We start from the raw sequence: 27,158 nt of genomic DNA, 5'->3' as shown, positions 1-27,158 counted from the left end.
AAATAAGGTGCATATCCTCATACATGGCAGTTATTATTATTGTTGTTCGTGTTCTTGTGTATTTTTATAGTGCTAACATCTTTTGCAGCACTTTACAGAATATAATCATGTCTCAATAGCTTACCAAATTAAAAATGTTAAACATCAAAAATGATTCTAGATAGCAAGCTGGGCAACCCCAAATCTTGCTCAGTGAGCCACCACTTATAATATAATACTACATTTACACGCATTGCTGTACACTCGCATAAAGTTTCAGCTTGAGGTACGATTGCAGATGGGAAACCTAAACTGTTGCAAAACAAAGTGCACTAGGCTGGCTCACAGCAATGAAGCCCCTATTAACCAAACATTAGCCCACAAGGTGTATGCAAGTTAACATTCTCACGCATGCAAAGGAAACCAGTATATTTATCCTGTAGAACAGGTGTGTCAAACTCAAATACAAAATAGGCCGAAATAGATCACTGTGACAAGTTGCGGGCCAACTTCAATGTCTAGTGGACACCTTCCCTATAATTTTTTTTTTTTTTGCCTAATTAGACATTTTATAAGACAAAAACACCTAATCGATCGTACATTAAAGTGGATTAAGTACTTACTGTAATATTTACAATCGAAAACAAAATTGTATAGTGTATGGCCATCTTTACTGTGCTTTATCAGCAGGATTCATTTGAATATCACTACAGTATTTTAAAAAACGAATTATTATTTACATTGGGAAGTTAATTCACTTAAAATGTCTTTAAACTCCTTTACATTTTAGTGGAGAGAAAAACCTAAATGTGTGAAGATTTTATCAGTTACATGCTTGGGATCCTCTGGCTATTCCCACTGCATATATCATTTTTGACAGTGTGCTTAACATTCTTACGCCACATGTGTCTTTTTTGTGTGTGTCTGTGTGTGTCTGTGTGTGTGTGTGTGTGTGTGTGTGTGTGTGTGTGTGTGTGTGTGTGTGTGTGTGTGTGAATATGTATATACTAGCCATCAGACCCATTACATTAACGGTTGCTAATATGTACGCCGCCGTATTGGGCATTTGCGCACCGGCCCTCAGCCACGAAACTAGTGCCAACAGCCTTGACCTCATTCACGTGTAAGGATTTGGAACCAGTATGACGGTCTCATGAGGGATATAGACAGGGCCGGCCTTAGGTTTCACAGCGCCCTGAGCGAAATCTGATTTTGGTGCCCCCCCCCTTTCAGCCTCTTTGCACGTGCGATTGCGCGTACACACACACTTTGATCTGCCCCCCATCCTCTCCACTAGGCAATCCACCACAAACAATGCTGGGAATACGCGGTTTGTTTTTGAGCCATTTAGATGGCTTAATAGATAATTTCCGACATGTCCGATCTCCCGCCCGATCGTTTCGCTGCTCGATTTGTGACAGCAGTGAATGGAAAAGATAAGAAAAACAAGCAGAAGATAAGAGAATCGACTGCAGAATCAAGCAGCGAAACGATCGAGTGGCAAAAACGAGCCGTGTATGCCCAGCATAATGCAGGCACCCCCAGCCACAAAACAGAAAACAGGCAGACAGCAGATCCATGCACGTATGCGCGCATACACACTCACACTATACACACACACACTACACAATCACACTATACACACGGCCACACGCACACAATCTATATACATGGCCACAATCTATATACATGGCCACATGCTACACACAGTCTATATACACAGCTACACACACTACACATACAAAGCTACACACACAGTCTATATACACAGCTGCACACACAGTCTATATACACAGCTACACACACTACACATACACAGCTACACACACACACACACAGTCTATATACACAGCTACACACACAGTCTATATACACAGTCTATATACACAGCTACACACACAGTCTATATACACAGCCACACACACAGTCTAGCTACACACACACACACACACTCTATATACACAGCTACACACACACACACAGTCTATATACACAGCTACACACACACAGTCTATATACACAGCCACACACACACACACTACACTACACACAGTCTATATACACACAGCTACACACACAGTCTATATACACAGCCACACACACACACACACACACTACACACAAACACAGGAAAACATGGCTGCTGCTATGGCTTGTTGCCAAATAGAATCCGGCACAGTGTCAAACTCTTTAGATTAAAGTGTCTGACTAAGTCTGACACTTTGATCAATGCCAACCCAATCCTCTGCTGCTGGGCCATGTCATTTAAAAAGACAGTGGCACCACCAATACCCACCAGGCAGTAGTACTGACAATACTAGGTAATATCAGGACATAGTGCGGGGTGCACTTGTGGAGGAAACAGCACAGATCAAAGCGGGAGTAGTAGACAAAAGACAGGGAGGAATATGCTCAGAGCGACCGCAGTTCTGAGCTTCTGGTAATCGCCACAAAAAAACAAGACAAGGACGGACAGGAAGGAACATTATCAATCCAGTCACTGCTGTAACGATGGTAAACGTCCAAACAGAATCAAACAGGATCAGACAGAACAAAAAGGGGCGTCACCAATCGCAGCCACAGTAATGGCAAAGTCCAGGCAGTAAGATGAGAAAGAGCATCGCCAATAGCAACCACAGCTATGGTAACATCCACACAGCAGGATAGAAGGAGTGTCTGCCAATCACAACCGCAGCTATAGTACGTCCACACGACAGGGCAGGAAGGAACTTCAGGAATAGCATGCGTTCACAAAAGAACAGTGCAAGATAACAAACTGTAATCACACAAGACTTAGCAATGCAGCTATGGGAGACCAGTGGCAGCTACACACACTACACATACACAGCTACACACACACACACACACACACAGTCTATATACACAGCTACACACACAGTCTATATACACAGCTACACACACAGTCTATATACACAGCTACACACACAGTCTAGCTACACACACACACACACACACTCTATATACACAGCTACACACACACACTCTATATACACAGCTACACACACACACAGTCTATATACACAGCTACACACACACACAGTCTATATACACAGCTACACACACAGTCTAGCTACACACACACACACACACACACACACACTCTATATACACAGCTACACACACACACTCTATATACACAGCTACACACACACACAGTCTATATACACAGCTACACACACACAGTCTATATACACAGCCACACACACACACACACTACACTACACACAGTCTATATACACACAGCTACACACACAGTCTATATACACAGCCACACACACACACACACACAGTCTATACACACAGCTACACACACACAGTCTATATACACAGCTGAGCTACACACACTACATCCTATCAGCGGCAGACAGAACAAGACAGACCCTGTTTCTTCCAGAAAGAAAGCGAAACAAAGTCTAACAGCCCACAAGGGGATTAGCTCGCCACCTCGAACTGCTCCTCTATCCATCCAGAGTGCTTGAGGGGGCGGGGAGGGGGGCCGATAAGGAAGTCCGAGCAGGAGGTTGGAGAAGTATGTCTTCTTCAGGTCCTAGTGCCCGCTGCTGCCCCAGACAACAGCCAGGCTGCTCTGCTCGCAATTCGCGAACAGTTTGTGCCCTACTCCCCTGCTTGTTATTGTCAGAGGCAGGAGCGCCCCCCTGGAAGCCGGCGCCCTGAGCGATCGCTCCGGTCGCTCAGGTCAAAGGCCGGCCCTGGATATAGATTGCCAATTGCTGCCTCTGGGTGGGGCCATATTTTGGACATTCAGTAACCCTTTGGCACACCTTGTGGTAAATCAGCACTGCATAATGTGTTGGTGCTTTATAAATACAGTAAATAATAATGAATCATGTAATATCAACCAATACATAAATGAACTGCCAAAATGTTTAGAATTCTTCCACACTGCATGAGTTGTTTTTTTTTTTTTATACATTTTTAAAAAATGAACTTAGACATTAATGGCACATTCAGACCTATGCATTGCATTTTGTGTGCATTGTATTGCTTGGAATGCTTAAAGGGAATCTGAAGTCAGAGGAATATGTAGGCTTCCATCTTCATTCTCTTACAGACAATGCCAGTTCTTCTGAATTATGTGGTGATGCTCTGCCTCTAAAGGCCTGAGCCCAGTGACGCAGTTGTATCTGCTTCTGTCCACTTTTTAGCATCTCTAACATTGATGTGTAACTGAAAAGCGGACACAACTGCCTCAGTGGGCTCAGGCCCCAATACTTTAAGTCACTGGCCCAGAATGAGCATGCAGATCAGATGCTTTTTTTCACCAAATGTGATCTTTTGATGCGATTTTTACGATCGCATTTATAGAAAATTAGCCATTTATGAAGGCAATCGATAGTGAACGATTCTTTGGTCGATTGCTTTATAGCAGGGGTGCCCATTGGGTAGATTGTGGTCTACCAGTAGATCGCGAAGAACTTCATAGTAGATCCCAACCACACTACATTTTCCATTCTGTATATACAATTGTGTCCTAAAATTGTACATAGGTAGATGATTTTGACTTGTTAATTTTTAAAGTAGCTCACAAACTGAAAAAGTGTGGGCACCTCTGCTTTATAGGATACAAAAGTTGGAAAACATGATCGCATTTAAAGAAAAAATCGTTCAGTAAATGTGAACATTCGATAATGGCCTTTAGACTACTTACGGTCATTCAAATCTCATCAAAAGATCGCGTTTAGTGAAAAATTGTATCGTTAATGGGTACCTTAATGCTCAGCATGACAGCCAGTCAATTGGCTTTATTTATATGGGACTGAAGATGGAAGTTTCTCTATTCCTTTCACTTCAGGTTCCCTTTAACTACTCTAAGATTGCTCCACGCCAACGGGCGTGGCCGCGAATGCAGCCTCAGGACCGCCTAACGCCAATTGGCGTCAGGTCCTGGAGCTGGCTACTGAAGGAGATCTGCGCGCGCATCTCCTTCTCGGGGGGTGGAGCTCCGCCCCCTCTTCAGACTGTTAGACGGCGTGATCGCCGTCTATTTACATAGTGCAGTGCAGTGCTGCGATCAGCAGCAGCACTCCACTGGGGACAGCCGTGTGACACGGCTGTCCCCCTGGGGGACAAAACAGAGATCGGCTGTGATAGGCTGGCTGGGGAAGGGAGGGAGGCTGGCTGGGGGAGGCACGAAAACATTTTTTCAAAAATAAACACGCTGTATAAATATTTATATAAAAAAATAAACAACTGAGGGGCGATCAGACCCCACCAACAGAGAGCTCTGTTGGGGGGCAGAAAAGGGGGAGGGGGAATCATTAGTGTGCTCTGTTGTGCGGCCCTGCAGCTTGGCCTTAAAGCTGCAGTGGCCCTTTTACTAAAAAATAGCCTGGTCTTTAGGGGGGTTTAGCACTGTGGTCCTGAAGTGGTTAAGTTGCCAATATACTGTTCAATATTTACAGCACACTTGAATTTAATCGCCCAGAATCAGAAATATCAGAAATCGGAATCAGAAATATTTTTAATCGCCAAGCACGACTGAGTCGTGCCCAAAATTAGATTTAGCACATACAATTGCTCAGAGATCGAAGTATGGATGATAATACAAACAATGAAATAAAGATAGTAATACAAGCATAACAGGAGTGCAAGTTAATAATTAATTAAATGACTAAATAACCAGGCCTTCAGAGCTAGTCCACAGAGTGCATTTCGAACACAGTTTTATGCTAGACAGTCCATCGGCCTGGCACTGCAAACTTTATGGGGGCTGCTAAGTTAAGGGGGTGGGTGTTAGAGGAGCTGTCAGCCATACTATCTCAGAAAAAAAACACATATATATATAAGTAGATAAATGCTTTCTCTACTTGCATAACATATGTATTGCACTGTCCACGCTTTGACTTTAATGATTTTTCTACAGTAAAAAAGAGAAAATCCTTCTTGGCATTTCCCATTTTAACTGTGGCTATTTTGAAGCCTGCTGCATTAGTTAAGTCTGAGGGGGAAGTAGAGAAGCAAAAAAAAGGACAACCCAGCATGCCCTGCAACTTCCTATTTGTGTACCAAAGTTTGTGTGTACCAATACTACCAAATAAAAGTCAAATCATAAACTGGGGAATAATAATTTATCAATAAGAAAAGCAATAGTGATTTTGACTTTTGGATTGCCTGGTTAGCATCCTTATTACTTGTTTACCAGATAAAAATAAAGAATTGATTTTTGACTTTATGCCCAACAGTTACACTTTAAGGGTGGGATGGCTTGAATGGAGTTCAGGAAGCTGACGGCAGAGGGGGAAAAGGAGTTACTATGCCTCGAAGTTCTGGTGGAGATGGCCCGAAACCCTACAGCCTGAAGGGAGCCAACTTAAAAAGTAATGACCAGGGTGGGAGGGGTCGCTGTCAATCTTCAGTGCTCTGGATCGTAATCTGGATTTGTGGATGAAGTCGAGCAAGGAGAGAGGTCTACCGATGATTCTATCTGCCGACCTACTGACCCAATCTGCTATTGATCCTTTCTGATAGAATGTCTGAAATATGTCAGTGTGCAGCGTGACTGGGTGCAACACAAAACTGTATTTGCAGTATTAGATTAACCACTGCATAGCTTTGTATAGCGCCATTGAGGAGTATGTGGCTGGTGGGGCAGCAGTTCAGTCAGTCCCGTTCAGATTTCTGCTGAGTTTGAGTCATGCAAAATAGTAAAATGATTGCTCTTTCCTGTTCAATTTCCAAACAAGACATGCTGGGCTGTTGTTGACCGATGTATAAATACATTTTTTTTTTTTTTTTTTTTTTTTAGAAACATAAGCTTGACAAGGGATTGTTCCAAGTGGCAGAGATAATGTCAGGCACTTCACCATGGTTTGTATATGTAGCCGCATACTGTAATTTCAGGTTCACCAAGGCTTGTTGGCAGTTAGTTGGGTCTTTACTGCCTGCATTTAGGCACAGACAGATTGTGGTAGGGGCAAAAGTTGCATTTATATGATAACTACATCTGTTACTACTATAAACTGCATAGTTGGCAGAAGCAGCATTTACTGACTCCTCGAGCTTGAGTGGCTGCCACAGATTGTGAAACGCATGGCTCATGTAACGCACAGATATCTGAAGGATTACTTCTAACAGAGCCAAATAATATATATATATATATATATATATATATATATATATATATATATATATATATATATATATATATATATATATATATATATATATTATGTCCAGTGGGAGTCAGCAGCTCACACAAGCCTTGTAAATAGGTGTGCACGCAATTAGGGTCCCCAAGTATAAAAAAAAAAGTGTGGAATTGCAGCACACACCTCTTTTATTGAGTAACTAAGCTATAGAAGCAAACTGTGTCGGTCATCCCTGACCCTTATTAGTGCCATTGTACAAATGAAACAAATTTCAATATATACCCGCCCAAACATGAAGCAGGATATGACCTGAAAATCACATGATCAATCATAATAAACAATATCAGGAAGTGTTATACAGCACACTTATCTGCCTCAATAAATGTCCCTAATCCACATCATTCTGTCTGTATCCAGCTTTTCAACCAATCCGCTATACAAAACGAATTTCTGTTGTACCTAAAGGGATTACAAAAATATAAATCAAAGTCCCTGTTGAGGCCCCATGGATTTAAGGATTTTTCAGCTAAACGCTTAGATGAGAACAGTACCATAGACAATACATTGAACAAGCGCTTTTTTAAATGCTCGCGCTTTTGAGCGATGCTGAAAGCGCTAGTAGAGCGCACACGTGTGAAAGGGCCCTTAGGAACATATTGAGGAAATGAAAGACCACAGGCATAGTTCAAGTTAAAGTTCGAAGTGGCAGACCAAGAAAAAGCTTAGATAAACAGAAGCGACAAATGGTGAAAACAGTCAGTCAACCCACAGACCAGCACCAAAGACCTAGGCTACAACATCATCTTGCTGCAGATGGAGTCACTGTGCATCGTTCAACCATTCGGCGCACTTTACACAAGGAGATGCTGTATGCAAGAGTGATGCAGAGGAAGCCTTTTTTCCACCCACAGCACAAACAGAACCGCTTGAGGTATGCTAAAGCACATTTGGACAAGCCAGCTTCATTTTGGAATAAGGTGCTATGAACTAATGAAACTAAAATTTAGTTATTTGGGAATAACAAGGGGCGTTATGCATGGAGGAAAAACACAGCATTCCAAGAAAAACACCTGCTACCTACAGTAAAATATGGTGGTGGTTCCATCATGCTGTGGGGCTAGTGCAGAGACTAAGAAGCTTGTCAGAGTTGATGGACACATGGATTCCACTCAGTATCAGCAGATTCTGGAGACCAATGTCCAGGAATCGGTGACAAAGCTGAAGCAGTGCCAGGGCTTGATCTTTCAACAAGACAAAGACCCGAAACACTGCTCAAAATCCACTAAGGCATCCATGCAGAGGAACAAGTACAACGTTCTGGAATGGCCATCTCCGTCCCCAGACCTGAATAAAATTGAAAATCTGTGGTGTGAGTTAAAGAGAGCGGTCTATGCTCGTAAGCCATCAAACCGGAATGAACTAGAGATTTTTTGTAAAGAGGAATGGTCTAAAATACCTTCAACTAGAATCCAGACTCTCATTGGAACCTGCAGGAAGCGTTTAGAGGCTGTAATTTCTGCAAAAGGAGAATTACAAAATATTGATTTCATTTCTTTTTTGTGATGCCCAAATTTATGCACCTGCCTAATTTTGTTTGAATAATTATTGCACACTTTCTGTAAATCAAATAAACTTAATTTCACTTCTCAGATATCACTGTGTGTGTCTCCTATATGATATATTTAACTGACATTTTTAATCGTAATAACCAACAATTTATACAAGAAAATCATGTTGATTAAATTTGCCCAAACTTTTGCATCCCATTGTATTGAAAGCACATCCTGCTTTCAAATTAACTTATCTGCTGTGGCAGTCAGCTGACACAGGGGAAAGATTAAATTACAATTTGTGATTAGGCACAGATGAGGGGGTATTAGACAGGCTAAACTCTCTAAATACATACAGGGTGTATTTCTCTGTTTCCTTTTGTCCTCTGCAAGAGCTCATGTCTATTTTAATGAAGGAAGGACCTGTTTTCATGCAGATCTCCTGTACAGATTCTAGTTTGTGATCTTGTTGTCTGTGTGTAATCTTGTTTTACAGAGCGTGTGTGCTTATGTGCATGTGATGACTTTAGCAGCTTCCCTCTGTAGAGTTTTCCACCTGACACTGTAACAGAGGAGGGGTGTGGGAGAGAAATCTAATCAAGCACAAGATTAATTTTAATGCAGAACATTCCAGGCTGTATTTTTAGCACCTCGGCTTCTTCCTCTTTTTAAAACATCCGCAAGATGTTAAGCTGAAGGCTGAATAGCTCTAAAATTGCATTAATTGACCTCTGAAGACACATTAAAATTGATTGATTTCAGTTGCTGCTGAAGAAGAGCAAATCTGTTGCCTGTGGCAACACCAGATGTACGTTTTATAATACATATCTGACAGAGTAATGTAACATTCAGAAGTGATGGACATTCCTTCTGACTTTCCAATGTTGTACTTTATTTACTCAGCCGATTCTTGGGAATGTAAATCAAGTTACATGATTTTTAATGCATGGCAGCCACCAGGCAAAAGCTAGTATTTTATCTTTCTAATTTGCCCAAAGAGAATTAAACACCTTCACTCTGGCTTTCTCCATCAGTTCCAGACGTATCTGTAATATTTCTGTAGCGTACCATTCTTATATAATACAAAATGTAAAGAAGATGCGTAAATAGCTGTTTTGGAACCAGATAAGAAATTGTTTCAGTTACCAGTATTTAGGGTTTCTTATTTTTTCTTATTTTTTCCCAGTATACTTTCTTTTTCAATATTTTTTATTGGAATTTCCAAAAAATTTTAACAATATGCCAAGACATATTAAAACAATATAAAAATAAACTTACTTTTTACATTACAGCAGTCCAATGAGAAATATACTGTTGATTTTTCAAATATACATTCAGTTTCAGTTATACATAAACAGTGTATAATAACTTTCCCTTATAAATCAATGGCTAGTATCTCTTAAGATGATTGCTGAGTTTAGTATACTTGTTGCTATTTAGTTCTTAAAAGGTTAAATATGTGCATCTCTACACGCAAGAATACGCATAAAAATACACATGAGTGCAACCCAATGAGGTTTTACACATAATAACGCGTAAGCACGTAAAAAACGCGTCAAACGCCACTTAAACGCGCGATAACGCGCAAAAATCGCTAAACGCGCAGAAAACGCCTAGTAAACGCATAAAAACCACGTAAATAGCGCGTAGATATGCAAATAGTGCAAATTTCAAGAAAAAAAATGTTTAAATCAATTTTAAACCATAAATTTTTAAAGAAAGGATTGTTTATTTATCTTTGTAGGCCTAATAGCACCTATCTTTCCAAAATAACCTAAATGTCATTTTTGTTATTTTAAACAGTGATCCTGTTAGTTACATTCTAACGAATTCCTAAAATGTATTGTTAATTAAGGTTTAGTAGGAGCAGTACCTCTGGAGAATGGGGGTCTTAAATCCTCCCTACAGAGACTCCAGAGGACGCATCCTCTTTAAGTATTATTCCTATATACTTGCCGTCCCCACAGGATCACTGCTATCTCACTTAGCTGTTAAACTACATCGAGTTGGGCTACATAGAGTACATGTAGATATTTTGGTATACGTCTTGCTTTCCCAATTCCAATTAATTATTCAGATATTAATGTTATGACTTAACTAATATAATTAAACTAATTCTAAACTAAACTAAACTAAACTAAACTATACTAAACAGCTGAAAATTACTTTTCACAGTTCTTACTGAGGTATTCTTGTACAATAACAGTAATATACTTATCTTATTACTTTGTAGGTCCAAGTGATGTAATGTAACAGTGGAGAGTCCAAGCCAGGCAACAACAACACTAAGTTTCTAGACAATGCCCTAGTACAACAACATTAATAGTCACTATTCATTTATCCATGTGAGGGTTAGATAAGATATTAGACTTCTTGAATCTTAGAATCAACATATATAGTAGGCCATAGATAAGCTTTTTTCCAAAATGCACCTATAGTACTGTTTTTTATAGCCCAAGATCTTTCAGCTCTCATGTTGGATTCCACTTTCCTTAATACTTCTTCTAATGTTGGTACATAGTGTGACTTCCAGTTGTCGGCAATCAATATTCTAGTTACTACACAAATGTGGTTGAAAATAAACCTTTCACTCGGGGGAAGGTCCCATGTTCTAACATGGAGTAATACCATTTCAGGTGAAATTGTGCTCAGAAACATAGGCAATTGTTTAAGAAATGTCTCTATCTCTCCCCAGAGATTAGTGATCTTTGGACATGACCAGAAAATGTGAATTAAAGATCCAGTTTCATTGCAATTTCTCCAGCAAAGGGGGGAAGTATTGCCATCAAACTTAGAAATTTTTTCTGGAGTATAATACCACTGCCACAGAAGCTTCAAAAAGTTTTCATAATGCAGGACACATTTAGTTGATTTTTTAAGAGACCTGTAGGCCCTCTCCCACTCTTCCTGATCAAGATCTATGTTTAATAGATCCTGCCATTTATTCAGTTGCCATCTTTGGCCTTCATCTTTAAGTTGTAAAAGTGTTTTATTAAATATGGCAATTCCCTTTTTCTTATTATTTTGTGGGTCTAAAAGTTTTTTTATTTGAGGTAAATAGGATATATTTTGAGGGGAGTGTTTATCTAAGAATTTTTTAATTCTAAAGTATTTGGGTTTGTCAGATTGTGGGATGTCATATGTTGAGGTAAGTTCTTCAAAGGATTTAAGCTTATCATTTTCCATGAGATCAGCTACTTTAATTATACCATTTTGTGACCAATTTTCTAAATCTAAATTTTTCAAGGCCTTTGCTAAATTAAGTAATGGGACTTCTATATGTAGTGATAAAGGATGTTTTTCACTGTAGTGGATCATCTCCTTCCATACTCTAATAAAGTTAGCTGTGATAGGATTAGGAATTTTTAAGGGAATTTTCCAATTTAGTCTGGCTTCCAAATAGGGGAGGGGTTCATTATCCGGGATTTGTTCCAATTCTATTATTACCCATTGTTTACTCCTATCATTACACCAGATAGCTCTTGATTGTTCTAGGATTGCTGATTTGTAATAAATTTCCAAATCTGGTACTCCTAGTCCCATATTCAAAGAAGGGGTAATTAAGATTTTATTTGAGAACCTTGGTTTTTTATTCATAAGAACAAACTTATTTATCATTCTTTGTGCTGATGTAAAGAATTTTTGTGGGATCTTTATAGGGATATTTCTAAATAAATATAATAATTGGGGCAAAATTAACATTTTAAAAGCGGCTGATCTTCCTAACCAAGAATATTCAAATTTAGAAAGATTGTCTAGTTGAATCTTGAGTTTACCTAACCATGGTTCAAAATTTTCTCTGTATAACTGGTTGATGGTGGGGGTTAAATGTATGCCTAGGTATTTTATAAATTTAGGCTCCCAAGTATATGAACAAGATTGTTTAAGTTGTTCTAATAACTTAGCTGGTACATTACATGGCAATATAGTTGTCTTATTTTCATTCAGTTTATAATGGGATATTTTTGAGAAGTGATCTAATTCAATTTTAAGGTTGGGTAAAGTTTCTACAGGTCTCTGAAGGTACAATAAAATGTCATCAGCAAATAAGCCAAGTTTGGCCTCTGCTGAGGGTAATTTAATTCCATGGATATTCTTATTGTCTCTGATGCTCTGTGCCAAGGGCTCAAGTGTTAACACATATATCAAAGGGGAGAGAGGACATCCCTGTCGTGTGCCATTGTGAATATCAAAGGATGATGAAAAGGTATTAGATGATATTACCTTTGCAGAAGGCTGTGTGTAAAGAGACATAATAGCTCTGTGGATGTGACCCACACACCCAAATCTCTGTAGTACAGAAGACATGTATGTCCAGCTGACTCTGTCGAACGCCTTCTCCGCATCCAAAGAGATGAAGAGAGTAGGCGTCCGACAGAGACCAACCTGATGCAGAAGTGCCATAACTTTCCTTGCTCCATCACATGTTCCTCTTCCCTGCACAAAACCTACTTGATCTGGAGAAACTAATTGCGGTATAAGGGGAGCAAGTCTGTTTGCTAATACTCTTGCATAGAGTTTGAGATCTGTATTCAACAAGGAGATGGGCCTGTAGCTCCCTGGGTCAGATGGGTCCTTTCCTTCTTTGGGGATAGTGGTTATTATTGCTGTCAAGTTTTCTTTAGGAAAGACACCAAGAGTTGCTGCCTCATTGAACATATTTACCAAATGTTTTGATAGAATACTTGAGTGTTTTTTATAATAGGCATTGATAAATCCATCAACTCCTGGTGCCTTATCCTGTTTCAGCATTCTGATAGCTAATTCCACTTCTTTTAAGTGGAAAGGGATATTTAATTGTTTTTGCTCGAATTCTGATAAAATGGGTAGGTTAATTTTATTTAAATACTGATCTATCTCTAATTGGGATGGAGAGTAGGTCTGGGGATCTGAATTTAAATTATATAATTTTTCATAGTATACTGCTAAGGCATTAACAATATCTTGGGGGTGGTGGACATTGATTTTTGTATCGGGGTGGGTAATTTTTATTATTCTTTGTCTAACTCTTCTACCTTTAATTTTCTGTGCCATGGCCTTCCCTGCTTTATTTTTGTCTGAGTACCAATTTTCTTTTAAAATAGTTTGCCATTTATCATACTGTGAGTATAAGTTCTCTGCTAATTCTTGTCTGATAGCTTCTAGTTTGGGCACTAATTCTTTTTTGTTCTGAATAAAAATAGATTTTTCTAAATTTTGTATTTCCTTAAGTAATTTATCTGTTTTTTCTCTGAACTTCCTTTTTAAAATTGCACTTTGCTTCATAAAAACGCCTCTAATATAGGCCTTATGTGCATTCCATAACGTAACTTTAGATATACCTTCTGTATCATTAAGGGAAAAGAACTCTTCTAGATTATTTTTAATGATTGGGGAGGTTGTTTCTGAATTTAAGACTATTTTGTTCATTTTCCAATTAAAATTAGAGCTATTGGGGGTGCTTTTTAGTTTAATTTTAGCTGTAATAGGAGCATGGTCTGACCATATTCTAGTTCCTATCTCTATTTTTGATACTAATGGGAGTGAAAAATTATCTGTTAATATGTGGTCTATTCTAGTAAAAGAATGGTATATGGCTGAGTGAAAGGAATATTGTCTGTCCCCAGGGTGCAAGCATCTCCATGTGTCATACAGCTCATTGTTGACTAAAGTGGACTGAATAACCGCAGAAGATTTCCTCTTTCCAGCAGTACAATCGATGGTTGGGTCTGTAACTGCGTTTAGGTCACCTGATATAATCAGGGAACCTTTTGTTAAATTTTTTATTTTTTTTAATTTTTTATTGAGAAAATTGGCTTGATGTTTATTAGGTGAATATACACATGCAAAGGTAAATTCCTCTAGATTAATTTTCCCTCTCACTACTACCAGTCTTCCATCAGGACTATTATAAACCTCTGTAAGTTCAAAACCCAGGGAATCTTTAAAGGCAATTAACACTCCACGCTTTTTCTTGGTCTGTAGCACGGAGTGGTATATTTTAGAGAATTGTAATATTTTTAATTTAGATGCCCCTTTTTCATCCAAGTGAGATTCTTGGATGCATATTACATCTGTCCCTTCTTCTTTAATTAGTTTATTTAACAAAAACCTTTTTCTATTGGAGTTTAAACCCCTCACATTTAGGGATAAAATATTAAATTCCTGAGACATTGTTTTTTTCATATATGCTAAACATCCTCAATATGTCTAAAAACATCATCAATACATCAATATTTATATAGTCACCTGACCTGGACTCTTCCACTGAAACTCTGTTGAGAGAAATATACTTGGACCATTTTTTATCATTTTTCCTAGAAAACAAATTTGAGAATGTTATATACAGTACATACATCAAAATCGTTTCAAAGTAGGCGGTATTACTATTAAAGTCACTAAAGAACCAAGTAATGATCCTTTGAACTGAAAGTTCAAAAATAATAATAAAAAAAAAAGGATGAGTGTTGTACTGACAAACTGTCAGCATACCTCTATAGTACAAAAAAATGAAAAAAGAATAAAAGAAACTGAAAAATAACATTGAACACAAATTGTTCAAGTCCATCCAGTGGACTAGAGACATTTCACCTCCTTAGCAGAAATCCTTCTGCGAGGGGAAAGGTCCAGTTGGGGGAAACAGTTTGTGGATAAGCATCCTTCACTTAGTCTTCATCACCTTTGGAAGCCTCTGATGCTTTATTTTCTTCTGATGGTGGTTGAGAAGTGTCCATAGGGAATTGTCTGGGCTGCCCTTTAAAGCGGTCGGATCTATTGTCTTTTGCTTTCACAATTTGAATTCCCCATTTCTTCAGCAGTTCATAGCCTTCTTCTGAATCTTTAATTACAAAGGTGGTTCCATAGTTCATTATTCTCATTTTAGTGGGAAATCCCCATGCATATGGTATGCCTTTATTCCTTAGTGTATATGAGATGTCTGAGAAGTCCTTCCTTGCTTTCAGAGTTGCTTGTGACAAATCACTGTACAAGATCAGGTGTTTATATGGATCAGGAAGCTTTTGTCCTTTCCTTGTTATTCCCATAAACCTCTCTTTGATATGGTAATAGTGAATCCTCAGGATCACATCTCTTGGCAGGTGGTCTGCAATGAAAGAGGGCTTTGGTAATCTGTGTGCCCTGTCCACAATAAGATCAGTGTCTGAAATGTCAGGCAAGGCAGTCTTTATAACATCTCTCACATACTCCATCAATGCTTCAGTTTTCACAGACTCTGGAATGCCCCTTATTTTAACATTGTTCCTTCTATTGCGATCCTCAGAGTCTATAATCTTTTCCTTCTGCCATGACAGTTCTCCCAGCACCTTCTGATGAGCATCTACCATCTCATTATAAGCAGTAGTAATGTCTGCCACTTTTTTCTCCAGCACAGACACTCTATTGTCTGTGTGATTCATATACTGTGACATCTGCCCAGCTAATTGCCTCATGTCTTCTCTCATCTCCATTACCCCGCTTCTCATCTCCATTACCCCGCTTCTCATCTCCATTACATTATTTTGCATCATCCCACTGAAAGATATCATAAACTTTTTAAAGAAGTTCTGGGATATGGGTTCATCAGTGGCTTGGAGGTCTGCAAAGGGGTCTGGCAGGGTCTGTAATGGTGGCATGGCTGGAGGGGGACAGGGGATAACAGTCTGTCCTACCTGAGTGTCACTGTATTCCTGGTGCTGCTGCTGAGTTTTAGCAGGCTTCCTGGGGCTTCTATCTCTCTTGTTTTCTGCTGTGTCATCCTCTCCTTCCTCCTCACTTTCATGCTGAAATCCTTTAGATTTGCTCCTGTGGAATGAGGTAGCCAGCGATGCATATCTATTCCTTTGTTGTATAGGAGTGAGGAAGGGGCTGCTGAAAGGAGATCCATGCTGCTGCTGGCTGTGGCCATCCTGCCCATGCTGTTGTAAGGGAAGATGACGGTGGCCATCTTGGCTGATCTCTTCATAGAAGTCAGTCAGCTTTCTTGGAGCTTGGGAACTTTTCCTCTGCTTCTGGTTCGCTTTACTCCACTCCATCTTGGTCAGGGGATGTTCCAACAGCTTTCAGGCTGAAAATCAGAACTTCCAAGGCTGCTTTTTGTTGCTTTTTAGATGCTTTGCACAGAGAGCTGCAGGATTAAACTTCCATTCACTCTGCTGTGTAGCCACGCCCCCCCCCAGTATACTTTCAGTTCATGAATTCCTTTTATGGGCTGTGGAGTCGGTACTAAAATCATCTGACTCCTCAGCTTATGAAACCTCCGACTCCAGGTACCCAAAATAGTTCAGACTCCATAGCCCTTGCATAGCTATGGAGTGGGTACAAAAATCATCCGACTCCTCTGATTATGAAACCACCGACTCCAACTTCAGGTACTCAAAAATTGCTTGGACTTCTTGACTCTGACTCCACAGCCCTGGGCATAACTACAAATTGTATTGGACGCCTAGGCAATTTTAGATGGTCTTCCTCTAGTCAGGCACATAGCGCTTGTGCAATGCAGCCACTAAGGTCGCACTCCTCCAGGCAACCCTGAAGCTCTACTGAGTCTCGCCCAAGGACACCTTGATGAAAAAGTACTGGCTCCAGATAGAATTTGAATGCTGCCCTCCTATTGCAAACTTTGTCTTGTGTACAGTAATACAGTGCTGGCCATAATTATTAATATCCCTGGCACATTTTGACTGAAAGTTACTTTTATACTTTTTTTTTTTTTTTTTTTTTTTTAACCAGCAAGTCATTTTATTTGATGGGGAAATTACATAGGTGCTTCCCAACAGATAAGATGACGTACAAGAGGCATTATTGTGGAAAAGAAACCTTTATCAGCTTTTATTTACATTTGAGCAAAAAGTGTCCAGTCCAAAATTCATACCCTTCTCAATAATCAATAGAATAGCCTGTATTGGCTATTGCTGCAATCAAACACTTCCTATAATTGCAGGCCATCTTTTTGCATGTCTCCACAGGTATTTTTGCCCATTCATCTTTAGCAATGAGCTCCAAATATTTCAGGTTGGAGGGTCTTCTTGCCATCACCCTAATCTTTAGCTCCCTCCACAGATTCTCATATGGATTCAAGTCAGGACTCTGGCTGGGCCACTCCAAAACTCTATTTTTGTTGTCTGCTAACCATTTCTTCACCACTTTTGCTGTGTGTTTTAGGTCATTGTCATGCTAAAATGTCCACTGGTGCCCAAGGCCAAGATTCTCTGCAGACTGCCTGATGTTGTCATTGAGAATCCTCATGGATTGCTCTTTTTTTCATGGTGCCGTTTACTGTGATTAGGTTTCCTGGTCCATTGGCTGAAAAACAACCGCAAAGCATTAGGTTCCCACCACTATGTTGGACAGTGGGGATGGTGTTCTTTGGGTTGAAGGCTTCTCCCTTTTTTACGCCAAATGAAGGAAACCTCATTGTAACCAAACAATTCAATTTTTGTTTCATCTGACCAGAACACAAAAAAACAGAAGTCGTCTTCTTTGTCCAGTGAGCATTTGCAAAGGCCATGCAAGCGTTTGTGTGCCTTATCCCGAGAAGTAGTGTCCTACTTGGTCTGCATCCGTGGAACCCAGCAGTGTGCATTGTCCGTTGGATTGTCTGCCTTGAGACATTGCCACCAGCAGAGCTCAGATTTACCAGGATGGCCTTGGTGGTGATCCTTGGATTCTTTTTTTTACCTCTCGCACTATACTCCTGGCTAGCACAGGTGTCAATTTTGGTTTCCGACCATATCCTCTGAGATTTTCCACAGTGCAGAACATCTTGTATTTTTTATAATACTTTCCACTGTAGCCACTGGAACTTGAAAATGCCCTGTAGCCCTTTCCTGACTTGTGAGCAGCCACAATGCACAGCCGCAGGTCCACACTGAGCTCCTTTGTCTTTGCCATGACTGTCCATGAACCAACTGCAGAGAACTGCTGTTTTTCACCTGTTGATTAAAAGTTGATTCAAACAGCTGTTCGCAAGTATTCAGGGTAATTAGGATGCTTTAGAACAGCTTGGACTATTTGGAATGGTACAGGAATTTGGAATTTCCCACAGACTGTGACAGTTTGTGAAGAGTATGAATAATTGTGGACTGGAAACTTTTTGCTCAAATGTAAATAAAAGCAGAGAATTTTTTTTTCCTCCACAAAAATGCCTTTTGTACATCGTCTTATCTTTTGGCAGACACCTGTGTCATTTCCCGTCAAAAAATGACTTGCTGGTTGAATAAAAGTAACCTTAAGCCAAAATGTGCCAGGGGTATGAATAATTATGGGTAGCACTGTAGATGCTGTACACAAGACACAACCTTTGCAATAGAAGGGCAGCATTCAAATTCTATCGGGAGCCAGTACTTTTTCATCATGGTGTCCTTGGGTGAGACTCACTAGATCTTCAGGGTTGCCTGGAGGAGTGCGCCCTTAGTGGCTTCATCGCTCAAGCACTATGTGTCTGACCTGAGAAAATCTCTATACAAGTGTTAATATTTCATTCTCGTAACATTGCGAGATCAATGAGAAATAGTGGCACTGGCAAAGCAGTCAGTGTGTATGCCCCCTGGCAGTATATCTCTTGCCTCAAGCCTTGTATCTGCTATACAGCTGTATATTCCTAACTAGCAATATACCTGCAGCAGCATGACCCCAGCAGTTGTATGTCTCCCACCCCTTGAAATTCGCCCCTCCCCACCAGTAAATCTTTCCACTGCAGTACATCATACCAATTACTTGTCCCTTGCAACAAAAGCTCTGTTATGCCTTCTGTATACTTAGTACATTTCCTCCACTGATATGAATTTTATTCCCGGTCCCTCCAATTGTAGGATAAACGTAAAGCCACCTACCAATTCGTATAGTGGTTAGTTATTGCGGTTTTGATGTTGTAGCTGAGAGATGTACTTGAAATCTATACAGATGACTTAATAAGACTGTGGTCCCCTCCCTTTCTAAAAAATTTGCCACAGTTTAATTAAATCTGTTTCTAAAATGTTACTGTGACTAGTATATTGTGAATAAAAAATGTACAGCAAATTACAAGAAACAAAGGGAGAGAACCCTATCCTTGCAAACTCACAATCCTAAGGATTAAGGAGGAAATAAGAGATGGGGCAATTCATAAGATGTGTATCCACTTGCAGTGTTTTTTAGATTATATTCTACAAGAAGCAGAACTTGGCCAGAGACTGAAGAGGAATGACCTAGGTTAAATTGTTTGTCCGTGTAAGCTTTAGGATGTACTTAAAGGTTTCAAAAATTTGAAGTTTTTTGGATGTGTTCTGTAAAGGAATTCCAGAGGAGGGTAGAGGCTTGTGAAAAGTCTTGTACAGTGGTGGGTTTTCGAGTACTTTACTACTCGAATTCAGAATTCAAATGATGGCTGACTTCACGTGTGACCACAGGCAGCGGGAAGATAACTTACCCAGAAGTATTTGGGGATGTCTGCGTTCCATTATGCTTCATAGGTGTAATGAAAGCCAAGTTCTATGACTCACTACCACGTTTCCTCCTTCCGGCTTGAAGGAGGAAGCGCGGTACTGAGTCATGGAACGTGGCTTTCATTACACCTATGACACGTAATGGAACGCAGACGTCCCCGAAGACTTCTGGGTAAGTCAACTTTCGCTGCCTGTGGTCACACAGGAAGTCATTAGACTTCATTTGAATCCTGAATTCGAGTAGTAAACTACATGAAAAGCCCACCACTGGTCTTGTATACATGAGTGTAAATAGGCGATTCTGGAGAAGGACCAAAAGCTTGTGTGCATAACATAGGTTGCAGTGAGGAGATGTACGGGGAGAAAGTTTGTGGAGAGCATTGTAGGTTAGAGTTAAGAGTTTGAAGTGTGTCCTCTGGTAATGTGACCTGAGTCAAGTGACTGTGTTCAGTATTAGAGTGATAGAAGTTGGTTAGCAGGTAGGCCACAGCAAAGCAGGTTAATTGTGTGCAGGTGGCCATTGGTACCGCATAGACTACACTGTCCATTTCAGCTATTGCAGCACCCACTGTCTAATTTGGGTGCTGGTGGAGATGGGGAGGAAGTTTAGTGTTAGGATTCAGTAAAGGGAGGGTCGGTGGGAAAAGAGGGTTGGGTAATGTAAAAATGTAAAAATTACCAATATACTACTATCAAAATTAGACACTTCCCAATAGTAGAATATCTATGATTTTAACAATGTTCTACTAGGGGCTTTCTCTAGGGCTCAAATTGCTGCCCATGGAGCGAGGTATTACAGTAGTTAAGGCAAGTTCTTATAAGTGCAAAACACTAGTTCAGTTCTACTCATTGCAATTTTACTGCCAATTAATGAATCCACTCAAATGTGTGGTATAAATGGGGAGTCAAATATTACCCCCAAACAACGTGCATGGGGAACTCTAGTTATAGAGATGTTATTGTAATTTATTATATGAAGCAGAGACGGTGATGGAGAATGTGGAAAACGATCAGTTCCCTATTACTCATGTAGAGTTTTAGGAAGTGAGCGGTCATGAAAGACTATACAGCAGACAGGAACTTGTGACCAGAGGGAATTATGATCTGGGGCTGAAAGATACAGTTGTGTCATCTGCATGTAAGTGGTATTGAAAACCAAATTCAGTTATTTCCTAGACCGTGCATATAAACAAAAGAAAGAAGACCAAGGACAAAGCCCTGATTTTCTGTAAACCTGGTCGCTATCCAATGACCAAGATCTAAAGACTTATCATTTTATCAAAGTACTTCAACAATCTGGCTTTCTCTTTGGATACATTCAGGCTAAAGTTTTAAGCCCCTTTTTCACTTGGTGCTGTGTGGTACTTAATCTCCTTAGCGGTAATTCCGAGTCAGGCTCGGGATTGAAATCTGCAGCTCAGAGCAGTAATCCCGTGCCTGAATGAATTATATGCAGATCTCTCTATGGTATGTGTTTTGTTTTGTTTTTTTTGTTGTTTTTTGTTTTGTTTTAAAGGGTCTAAAAGCTTGTGAAAAAATTGTATGGGTTTTAGACCCTAAAGCTGGCCATACACTAGGCCGATTCCCGCCAGATCGACAGCAGATTCGATCACTGGGATCGAATCTGCTGTCACATCCTTCCCGCTACATGCCGAATTTCGATCTATCCCGTCCGATCCCGTCGATCGCTCCGTGCGGAAAATTACCGTCGATCGCCGGCGGGTAGGGAGCGCGTCGCTAGCGGCGTTCGAGTGACCGACGCAATAGAGCCCGCATACATTACCTGCTCTGCCGGCGCGACTACCCCCGGTCACCGCTGCTTCGTCTCCGCTCTGGTCTCCGGCATGCTTCACTTCTTCTAGCCCGGCAGGAAGTTTAAACAGTAGAGGGCGCTCTATTTCAGGCTGAAATCGGTTCACAATCTGTTTGCAGTAAAGGTAGCCATACGATCTCTCTCTGATCAGATTCGATCAGAGAGGGATTTATCTGTTGGTCGAATCTTATGGCAAATCGACCAGTGTATGGCTTCCTTTAATCTGGAAATAATCATAACCCCAGGGAGGTTAAAGAACCGCCATCGCAAAAAAAAAGGATTACAAAGCGTATTCATAAAATCTACATTTGTTCCAGAGTAGAATGCACTATAAGGCCTCGTTCACATTGCGTTCTGCTTGCGTTGGCATTAGCGTTGGGCTCTCATTGAGGCAATTTTTTTTTGATTCCCGATGCTTGGGTGGGCATTGCGTTTTTGTGAAAAGCGCTTTTCCCGAGCGGTTTCTTAATTCACTCCCTGACACAAGTCAGGAAGTGAACTCTTTGACCCGGAAATGAATAAATACAATGTATTTATTCTTCAAAACGCAATCGCTGCACAAAGTGATTTTGTGAGCATTTTGCGTATTTCGTATACCTTCCATTGAGGCAAAATCGCCTCAAAAATGGTACATGCACCGCTTCGCTGAGCGGATCGTAAATTAGCCGCTCAGATGTGAACTCTCTCATAGAGAATCATTGCACAAGCACTTTCAGGGCAATTTTGAAAAATCGCCAGCGCTTAAAAAAAAAAAATCACAAAACGCCTCTAGTGTGAATGAGGCCTAAATGTTTTTTTTTTTCTATCTTACTGTCAATTACAGTAGGCATTAAAAATCTGACAGATGTGAATTTTGTTGTGACTTAGGTTTTGGACTAGTCCATCTCCTCATGGGAGATTTTCAGGGTTTTCTAACAGCACTTACTGAACTGCAGTTGCTTAGTCCAACTGCCAAACAACTGTGCAAATGAGTAGGGAGGAAGGCCAACATTCTTGTGTAGATCTTTTCTACTTTTTGTTGAGAATAAAGGAAATATTAAAAAATCCTCCATGAAGAGGTGAACTAATCCATTAGGGGTTCTTTAACGATCGCACCGCACTGCTCTCCACGCGTCGCACCACTCCTTATAGCCGTGGTGCGACCAAATCAGTGAGGTATACCTTTCATTGAAAGTATGCCTCACTTCCGGAGTTACTCCGTACAACGTAAATGCAGCTCTTGAGGTGAAGCGGCTGGACCTGCCGCACCACGTTCAATGCGATAGGCCCATATCTTTATCTGCAGCGTTTTTGTGCTACGTAACGTGATAGACCTCCCCAGACCTTAAATACATTGCAATATATTTAGTGAAGTGCAGGTTCCTCTGTAAATTTTGGTGATAAAGGGCATGCTTTCTTAAACTGTTTAGTGTAATGATGTAAGTTCCCATGAATTGTTGCCTCTTACCAGCCTATGTAATTACACAGTGTAATGGACTGTCAGCCCATGAAACCGCTTTTGGAGGTTTAAACTACACATCTTACTAAAGAAGCAATAGTAGTCATTCCAGAGATAATTATATGGTCACAGTACTTGATGTAGAACCATAGAAAAACACTGCTGTTAATATCTATGGCTAAAGCATAATAACATGGTGAAGGAATATTACTTTGAAAGTCATACTTTGAAACAAAAAGATTGGATTTCAATAATGGAGATAACACAGGGCCACCCACTGAGATAAAAGGGCAGCAAAATTGCAGTGCAGTCCCTTTATTAACAAACCCAAATCATTTCAGTTAATTTAAAGACTACTAGACCATTTTCCATGATCAGTTGATAGCGTGGTGCAATTAAAACGGAATTAATTTTATGTAGCGAAAGTAAATTCTGTTGGCAAAAAAATAAGATCATCCATCTCATACAGTATAGAATCCCAATGTAGATTTAGAGAATCAAGATATACAGGATCTAAAAATGTATGGATGGTCTCTCAATACATTTTTATAGTAGGATTTTGAGTTGTGTGTGCATATTGGGATGGATGGACTGACAGGTGAGTATTGAAATGCAACTTTCTCCTGTGTCAACAGAATAAAGCAAGAATTGCTGTTAACTTAGTGAATGTGCTACATTGATATGTCTGCCCCTACAGCAAGAACGTTGAACAACTTCCCTACCGCCCATTGACAGCAGGAGTTGGCAGGAGTTGTATTCCGATCCTTCCTGCAGCAAAACTTATTGTTTTGAACCTCTGTTTTGCACTAAATGCTGAACGAATGTTTTAAATCATCCTGGTTTTGCATGTTAACTTGTTAAAGGACAACTAAAGTGAGAGGGACATGGAGGCTGCCACAAGTGTTTTCGAATTGGGTGGGTTTGCACTAGACTAGGTCATATTGAACATAGTGGGGATTTCTGAACGGCTAAAATATTAATGTATGCTATGTGCAGCACTAAGAAAACATAGCATAGTTTATAAAAAAGGAATGTGTTTATTATGTAAACGAATCTTGAATATAAAAAAAACCGATCACACTAAGGCATTAGTGGTAGATGCGTGAACAGTTTTCACATACTGTAGTACATACTGTAGTACATACTGTAGTACACACTTTAAAGTTACTCTGCATCTTGAGGTAACTTACATTACACTGGTCATCTGTGCACTCAGTTTGTTTTATTTGGAAGGAATGTTTTTATGATCAGAGATGGGTGTACTATACCTTTGAAGTGAACATATGTTGGCATAATCGCAAAAGGAAAAAAAAAAAGGCCAGTGGTCACTTATCCCTAGTACTTCAGTCTGTGGAAAGGTGTTTTTGTCTTTTAAAAGGGTAACTACCAATGTTAACCTATGTCTAATGTGTCATACAGGCTCAGCTGGAAGCACAGAAGGCTACCCAAGATTTCCAGCGGGCCACAGAAGTGCTCCGTGCCGCCAAGGAGACCATTTCTCTAGCAGAACAGCGCTTACTGGAGGATGACAAGCGGCAGTTTGATTCTGCATGGCAGGAGATGCTGAACCATGCCACACAAAGGGTGAGCCACTCATCAAACCCACTACCAGGTTTTACACATTTAAGAGACTCTGGCCCATATGCAATTCCATTTTTCAGGTGCTCTGCTGTGTGTTGGGGAAGCAATGCCTACTCTCCAGGCAGCAAGGATGGCGCCAGACAGATACTTGTTAATGCATTTTGTGCGGGGAAAAAAAGGGCAGACATGCAATAAATAAAACTGTGCATTGCTATTTAATGCAAATGTCCCGTCATAAGCTTTGAAAAGACAAAGGGAAGCTGAACTCGGGCTTTACATATGAAATGCTTGTATGCTTGTATTGGGCTTATTTTATCCTTATAACCTGTATAGGAATCCCTTAGCAGCTGATATGAAGTTGCTACCCTAAAGTGAAATAGGATTAGAAATACATTCTATTTCACTGCTCTTTCTTTCAAGGTTATGGAAGAGGAGCAGAAGAAGACGCGCAGTGAGCTGGTACACAAGGAAACCGCTGCCAAATACAATGCCGCCATGGGCAGAATGAAACAGCTAGAGAAGAAATTAAAACGAAGCATCAATAAATCAAAGTATGTATTAAGACAAAAGGTTCCAGGCTCATAATTATCAAGGGGTATCTGATGCACAGTATTCTAGTCAAGGACATTACGTGCCTTGTGCTGCTTCAAATTTGGGTTCTTACCTTTTGTGTTGCCAGCTTAGAGATGTAAGGGGCAGAGCTATTGGCGTTGTACAGTCATTTTGTGCCACCAGAGTTTGTTGGATTTATTGTATTTTTGGAAAATAAATTGCAATTTAAAAGTGACTGAAGTTTGATAGTAACACAGGTTTTTTTTTTTTTCATTTGACATACTAATTTTCTTCTAATATAGACAACATATCATATTTTGTGGACTACAAGACACACCTAGATTTAGAGGACAAATAACGGGGAAAAATATACTCAACCTTGTCTATCTATGGTGCAGGGGGATCTTGTGAATCTTCTCCCCAATCATTATGTCCCCCTTGTACCTCTTGTGTCCCCTTTGTGATTAATGTCCTGCTAGTGTCCCTCTTGTGTCTCCCTTGTAGCTCATGTCCCCATGCACCTTCTGTGTTCCCTTGTATCCCTCTTGTGTCCTTCTCCCTCTTGCGCTACCCCAGTGTAGAGTAATCCGAAACAGAAGCACAGGTTACTTGCTCCGGGCGCCTGTAGCTATGAGTGACTTCTCTCCCTCACAGTGTCCCCTAGTGCTGGTCGCCTGTAATGACAAGATTAAGAGAGGCCAGCACTAGAGTAGGCAATGAGGGAGAGACGACGTTGCTGATTGCTGAAGGCGCCCGGAGCAGGTGAGAAGCACGCTTCTGGTATAGATTACTATGCGCTCTGCATGCGGGAGCACAGTACAGGGAGTTCTGACATCATGACTAGTCAGTGGACGTTCATTGCGGTGGGTGTTGGTAATTCAGGGACTCCCTGTATTTGGTCCATAAGACACAGTGACTTTTTCTCCCCACTTTTGCATCTTATGGTTGGAAAAATATAGTAGGTCAACAATTAAGTGAATCAGTCGCTTTTTTGATGCATAAATAACGCATAAAGAAACATTTTGATATTTTTCAAGTCAGAGGTATAAATATCACAATGTTACCCCTCTGTTCAGCATTTCACATTTTTACATTGTTTTTTAACCACTTGAGGACCACAGTGTTAAACCCCCCTAAAGAACAGGCTACTTTTCACTAAATTGGCCACTGCAGCTGTAAGGACATGCTGCAGGGCCGTACATGTCAGCACACAAGTGATTCCCCTCCCCCCCCCCCCCCCCCTTTTCTCCCCACCAACAGATCTTTCTGTTGGTGGGGTCTGATCGCACCCCCAATGTTTGTTTATTTTTTTTGTAAATATTTTTCTTATTGATGTTGTAGTCCCTCCCTCCGCCAGCCAATCAGTGTGATCGGCTGCCATAGGCTTCAGCCTATGACAGCGGATCGCTGCCTTGCCACTCGGGGACAGCCGTGTCACACGGCTGTATCCAGTACAGCACTAATAGATTGCACTAATAGATTGCGTTTTCGCCGTCTAACAGTTCCTGAGCGGTGATCGCCGCTGGGAGACTGAAGGAGGAGATGTGCGCAATCTCCTGCAGTAGCTGGCCCCAGGACTTGACGCCAACTGGCATTAGGTCTATTACACAGCCTGTATAGGAATTCCACTAAAACAGCAATAGGAACTCCACATAAAAACTGCAAAATGCACACAAATTGATTTTACTGCCAGGTACAGGCAGGTCTTAAACTGAT

At 40.4% G+C, this 27,158-nt stretch overlaps 1 protein-coding gene across 2 annotated transcripts in view; it reads left to right on the top strand.

Moving 5' to 3' along the window:
* The window catches only part of SH3BP5 (SH3 domain binding protein 5), a 99,527-nt gene that overhangs the window by 54,418 nt on the left and 17,951 nt on the right, over positions 1-27,158 (top strand). For both annotated transcript variants that reach the window (XM_068236243.1, XM_068236244.1), the window contains 2 exons: positions 24,729-24,893; positions 25,311-25,441. In XM_068236243.1, the coding sequence (XP_068092344.1) occupies positions 24,729-24,893; positions 25,311-25,441 (296 nt within the window). The remainder of the gene's footprint in view (positions 1-24,728; positions 24,894-25,310; positions 25,442-27,158) is intronic.

Source organism: Hyperolius riggenbachi, chromosome 5, assembly GCF_040937935.1.
Source record: "Hyperolius riggenbachi isolate aHypRig1 chromosome 5, aHypRig1.pri, whole genome shotgun sequence".
Lineage (NCBI taxonomy): Eukaryota > Metazoa > Chordata > Amphibia > Anura > Hyperoliidae > Hyperolius > Hyperolius riggenbachi.
The sequence above is the reverse complement of the archived record's forward strand: the minus strand, read 5'-3'. Positions and strand labels throughout refer to the sequence as shown.